The 5,982-nt window shown below is 42.8% G+C and overlaps 1 protein-coding gene across 1 annotated transcript; it reads right to left on the bottom strand.

Annotated features, from left to right (window-relative positions):
- Positions 1-4,704: 4,704 nt before the first annotated feature.
- On the bottom strand, positions 4,705-5,477 carry LOC311325858 (fish-egg lectin-like; the record flags this gene model as incomplete). Its single annotated transcript, XM_084458657.1, has 3 exons — positions 4,705-4,846; positions 5,105-5,232; positions 5,394-5,477. The coding sequence occupies 3 exons, from the start codon at positions 5,475-5,477 to the stop codon at positions 4,705-4,707; spliced, it is 354 nt and encodes a 117-aa protein (XP_084314783.1).
- Between the last annotated feature and the right edge of the window lie 505 nt (positions 5,478-5,982).

The following is a 5,982-nucleotide window of genomic DNA, read 5'->3' as shown; positions in this document are numbered from 1 at the left end:
TGCAACCCTACTTATAATTGAAAATCAATAGATTTTGATTGTTGATCATTTAAAATAATTGGTTTCCATCACCCTTTCAAATGTTTTTAGAAGCCAAATGGTGTTGACTTGATAGCAAAGTCAGTTCAATATTGTGATCGCAATGTCAATTAAATTGATGCAGGTTGAGAATACAATTCAATTCATTTTTACACAAAACTGGACCATACTATACCTGGTGTAGACTCGACCTGAAGTCGTCACTCCGAAGACACTGCCATCAGTAGACACTTCAATCATGGTCATTTTCACGCCAGAGATGTACTGCCAGTTTGAATTTCTGCAGTTTGTTGGATTCACACTCTGGAAAAGAAAAACAGGGGTCCACAGTTTGAGTAACAGGCTCATCGCTAAAAAATGGAAATTGCTTCCCTCACCTTCAAACTTAATAAAAAGTTAACTACTGTACCGGGGTGGTCTTATCCATTAGGCAATATGTTTCTGTGCTCAGCCCAACATCTTACCCTCATGAGAAAGGCATTATTGGCAGCGTTGACCCCCCAGCATCCGTAGGGTCCACAACTGTAGTACTTGACTCTTCCGGGCATCACTGACCATGGTACGGCACCGTTACCCTTGTACGTAATGTCAATAGGGTTCCGTAGACAGTATGGAATGTCGCGCCGATTGGCCCCCACAATAAATGTAGTACCTGCATCTACCTGCTTCAAACCACCTGCATGAAGTACATAAGAAGAAGATAACATGAGTGGAATAAACACTACCTTTCATCGGGGCAAGTTATCAAAAAACATTACTTTCAAGACCAACAATCCCGCAAGGAAATCCCCAAGCTGCCTTGAGGCCGTTTCAGACGGGGAGTGATATTCCGCCTGCGTTCTTGCTCGGATCAGCGGGGGACGCACGCGTCCAGCGCGCAGCGGGGAAAGCTGACTACAATTCAGCTCTTGACGCGGGCGGGCGAGTGCACGAAACGAGCACGCGCGCGACAATTTCACGGGGTCACGCCCGCTTGCCGCTCCGCCACAGATTGTCCGCTCGCCTCTCTCATTGGAAATTAATTACAATGCGCGGATATCGCTCCTCGTCTGAAACGGCCTTTACACTACAGAAGTAGAGGATAGTTTACTGAACTTTAGGCAGTTGAACTCACACACAGCTTACTGTCCTACCTGGAACTCGTATCCAGTTCCCATACCCATACTTGTAGATGATGTCTCGAGAATTGATCCCCCATATCCCTGCTGGACCCACAGTGATGTGCTTCAAGCTGGCTGGAGGCAGTCTTGGCCAGGAGGTGCCAGACAGGAAGAAGGCATTACGATGCCTGTCCGTAGCCACCACTTCCCCCAGTCCTGCATCAATCTGATTTACATTTCTCAGATTTATCTCCCTGCAGGTCCAGGCTGTAAAGTAACACCAAAAAGACATGAATTTGCATGTCACAAAAAACAATCAAGTGAAAATCAAGGAACTCCATTCTGGAATGGATCACAACAGATCCATTCCAGGATTGGGGTTAAGATGATGAAAGAGGCAGAACTAAGAGGCATGGGGAGGCAGCCTTCAGCTCTCATACCCCCAGCCTTTGGAACACCTGTCAGAGGACCTGCGGATGTCTGAGACCCTGGTAATTTTTAAGCGAGATCGTAAAACATAACTTTTTAACATTGCTTTTACCATGTAGCTTTACTTTTTTTGTAACTGTTCTTAATTCTTATTCTCTGTTTTCATAGAATAAAAACCATTTCACATTATCTTTAAATTTAATTATTTTACTTTTATGGTTTCTTTTAAATCTGTTCTCACTGTGTTTACATGATTAGTTTTTATGCATTTATTTTATGTAAAGCACTATGTGCTACATTGATTTGTATGAATGGTGCTATAGAAATAAAATTACATTGACATTGCAAGTGTAATGATGGTCCAGGGGCAGGTGCACTTACCATGGCTGAGAGCAAGGTGGGCCAGGACCAACAGGAAGGCTGCAGTGTGTCTCATGATGTCCCGATGCAGGATCTTCATTTCAAGCACACCAGGGTGATCTCCTGCACTTGCACAGAGACTTGACGTATATATCCCTGTACATGGCCAGTCAACGCCCACCTTAACGCCCCCATAACCTGTTTGCAGAGTACTTCAGGTCAGGTTGCCAGAAATTACTTGAACCCATCAAATATTTTTTCAAACTGGTTCTGCCAGTCTTGCCCATAACTTGGTCTGATCTTGATTGTTCTTTTTTCATTTTTTGTCAGTCTTCTCTCAGGGAGTGGTGTCTTTGAGAAATGTCCTCTTAGATTAGATAAATTAAAGAGATTATATAGATTAGAGAGAGTATGCCTTCATCATGTGTCCAACCGTGATAAGGTTGTTCCAGGCCAATGTGATGTCTTGCTTCCGCATTTTGAAGAACAGGCATAGTAGGGCACACTCGAGACACAACACTGCTGGGAAGCACAGATGAATGTTTGGCCCAAACCAGTCAGGCTGGCACCCCACATACTTAAAAAATCCAGAAATCAAAGTTTGAGGAGTTTAGTTGCTCTTTCAAGTGCATGTTCTAAATGTTAGGATTCTTATAGGCTAGTATCGAAGTTAGGTGCTTTGTGGGTACAATCATTAGTTCGACCATTAGAGATAGAGTCATATGGGTCATATGTCCAACGGTGCTTAGGTCGGGTGTCTATGGGTAACAATCTTCTAGGCCACAGTTCCTTCTGCTTTTTGAAGTTATGAGAGCATTGTAGAGCACACTGGAAACAGAATGACCGCTGCTGAGAAACATGGAGGAATGTTTGGCCAAATCGTTCAGAAACGCTCCCCACCTCAGACATTTACTACTAACTTCTATGTTCGCAAGGACCTCCGGGAGGCGGCCATCAAGGCTCCGGTCACCGCAGACTACCAGCCCCCTTACACTATCCCCGACCGACATGTGCTGTACTGAGCAGGATCACTGCACATATAGTTGAGTAGTACAGACAGACTGACTGACTGACTCAGACAGACTGACTGACTGACTCAGACAGACAGACAGACAGTGTACTTTAATAATCGCTTCGCGGTCTTTGCCCTCGTATGTCCCACTTTTCACAAATGCGATTTTGTTTGCCGAGATGGGGCAGTGACGGGGTGAGTGTCTAGACCTACCAGTGAGGTTGTTAAGGATGCTCCATGCCTTGCGGCTGGAGTGTGAGAAGTCGATGGAGTTAATGGCCTCCTCTAAGCGCATTTTCCAACTACTAGAGGGTGACAAACTAACACATTTTAAAAATACACCAAAGTAAAACTATACTGGGATAGTCCCCTAAGGACAAACTGTGCATAAAGATTAATAACTAAGCTAAATGAAACTATGGGAAAGTGTGCATGAGGTAGAAGAGGAGGAAGAGGAGACAAATGAAAAATACCTGAGTCTGTCAGCAGAACTGCCTGGACCATAAATTAAAACTTTAAAATATCTTGTCACACAGCACAAGTATACATTCACATTTTTACTCTGCATCACCCTGGGCATGAACTCACAATGTTACACCAAGGGCAAGTCATGATCTTTCTTGAGCTACCTGCCAAGTGAGAAGCCATACTGTAGATGGTTTTACACTATGACTTAAGCAATCAAGGGTTACATGTAAATGTCACAGGTGAATGAAACATGGAGGTTTCAGCAGTTTCTACAAAATGTTTGTTAAAGGCACCACAAGGGGTAAAAAACTCAACCAGGGACTAAATTAAATCAAGGTACACACTCAACAAGTGGAGAACAAAAGACAAACTTACAAGATGGCACAGGAAACACCAGGGACACCGCACAGCTACAGCAAATAATGAACAGACAAAGGACAAGAGGGGAGCTACTGTACATGTAGGCTATATATACAGTACACACACTAACAAGACAAGAAACCAATCAAACAGTCAGTGGCACAGGTCTCCTCTCAGTCAATTTTTTCAGTTGTAGTCCTAGGGTCCGCTATTTGGGCGGGGTTGCCAACAACAATGTCTGATTGGTGGAGATGTTGCTGTTGCACTATAGGATTGTGGGGAGTGTAAAAGGCATACATGAATATAAATGTGCTAGGGAGGATGGGAGCAGTTTATGTTTTGGTTGAAATTCAGTGCTGGCAGTCTGTGTTTAGTGAACTTGCCCTTATACTGCACCCCATCTTGTAGGAAATGTAGCGACAAGGTGTGTAATGATACTTATTTACTCCTTGACAATAAAACAAAATTGTTGGTCAACCGTCACTTTGATATGTTTATGCATATCAGAGGACCTCATCTCAACAAATCATTTGGCATCATTTGGTTACATTTACCCCCTGCTACAAGGTTTTTTTTTTTTTTTATCTCATTCATCTTATGTGTCGCTAATTATGGAGCTAAACAGAATTTTCTATTGATGCTATACTCAACAGAATTACAAGTAGAAGTTACAAGGAAGTTACGGTACACCCAAAAAAGACAATTTGCTCTAGTATTAAATGCATGAGTACTGTAGCTAAGTTATTTTACACAACTTCCATCATCCTTTGTAACAATACCAAAGCATTTTGTCTTTCAATGTCCCAACCAAAAACAAAGCACGAGTGAAAATCACCATATAGAGAATACAGCATAAGAATAGGATTATATTGTAGAATGGTATGAAGTGTTTTGTCGTAATAGCTGTTGCTTCATTCTTGATTTGCACAGGAGAAACTAGTGGGTGCACACCATGCCAAAATCAGAGCGAGAGACCACCCACAAACGCCCGAGGTCATAGGTCACATGCTTCATGGGCATACACATGGGGATGTAGGTCCAGCGGATGCCTTGGGGCCGACGAGCAGTGATGCCAACTCTGGAGAGACAGGGGGTGGGGTTTAAATATTGTCAACCGTAGCCAGTGCAAAACTCTGCAAGCTTATCACTCCCTTCTTTATCCATCACAAACTAGCTTTCCAAGAAAGGATGGTTGGCTTATAATTATAGATGTAAACATATGGTGTTGACGTGATGGCAAAGTCAGTTCAAGATTGTGATAGCAAAGTCAATTCAATTGATGCAGATTGAGAATACAATTCAATTCATTTTTACACAAAACTGGACCATACTATACCTGGTGTAGACTCGACCTGAAGTCGTCACTCCGAAGACACTGCCATCAGTAGACACTTCAATCATGGTCATTTTCACGCCAGAGATGTACTGCCAGCCCCTGTTTCTGCAGTTTATTGGAGAGACAATCTGGAAAAGAAAAACAGGTGTACACAGTCAAGGTTTGAGTAACAGGCTCATCTTTAAAAATGGAAGTTGCTTCCCTCAGCTTCAAACTTAATAAAAAGTTAACTACCTGGGTCTTCTCATCCATTAGGCTATATGTTTCTGTGCTCAGCACAACATCTTACCTTCATGACAAAGGCATTATTGGCAGCGTTGACCGCCCAGCATCCGTAGGGTCCACAACTGTAGTACTTGAATCTTCCGGGCATCACTGACCATGGTACGCCACTTTTACCCTTGTACGTAATGTCGATAGGATTAGTTAGATTAGTTAGGATTAGAATTTAGTTAGATGTTTACTGGAACCAAATAGTTCTTCCTGTAGAATAGGAATTCAAACTGGTCCTGCCAATCTTAATACCCGTAACCCGTGGTCTGAGTTTGATTTATAATTATTATGTCAGTCTTCTCTAAGGGAATTGTGTCATTTAGGAATGTGTTCTTAGATTAGATAGATTAGAGCTAGAGTATGGCTTCATCATGTGTTGAACAGTGATAAGGTTATTTCAGGACAATGTGATGTGTCTTGCTTCCGCATTTTTAAGTTTTGAGGACAGGCATAGTAGGGCACGCCCAAAACAAGACTGCTGGGAAGCACAGAGGAATATTTGGCCCAAACCACTCAGGCAGGCGCCCCACATACTTAAAAAAGTTTGAGGAGTTTAGTTGCTCTTTCAAGTGCTTGTTCTAAACGTTAGGGTTCTCATGGGCTAG

This window comes from Borostomias antarcticus, assembly GCF_949987555.1.
Source record: "Borostomias antarcticus genome assembly, chromosome: 1".
Lineage (NCBI taxonomy): Eukaryota > Metazoa > Chordata > Actinopteri > Stomiiformes > Stomiidae > Borostomias > Borostomias antarcticus.
The sequence above is the reverse complement of the archived record's forward strand: the minus strand, read 5'-3'. Positions and strand labels throughout refer to the sequence as shown.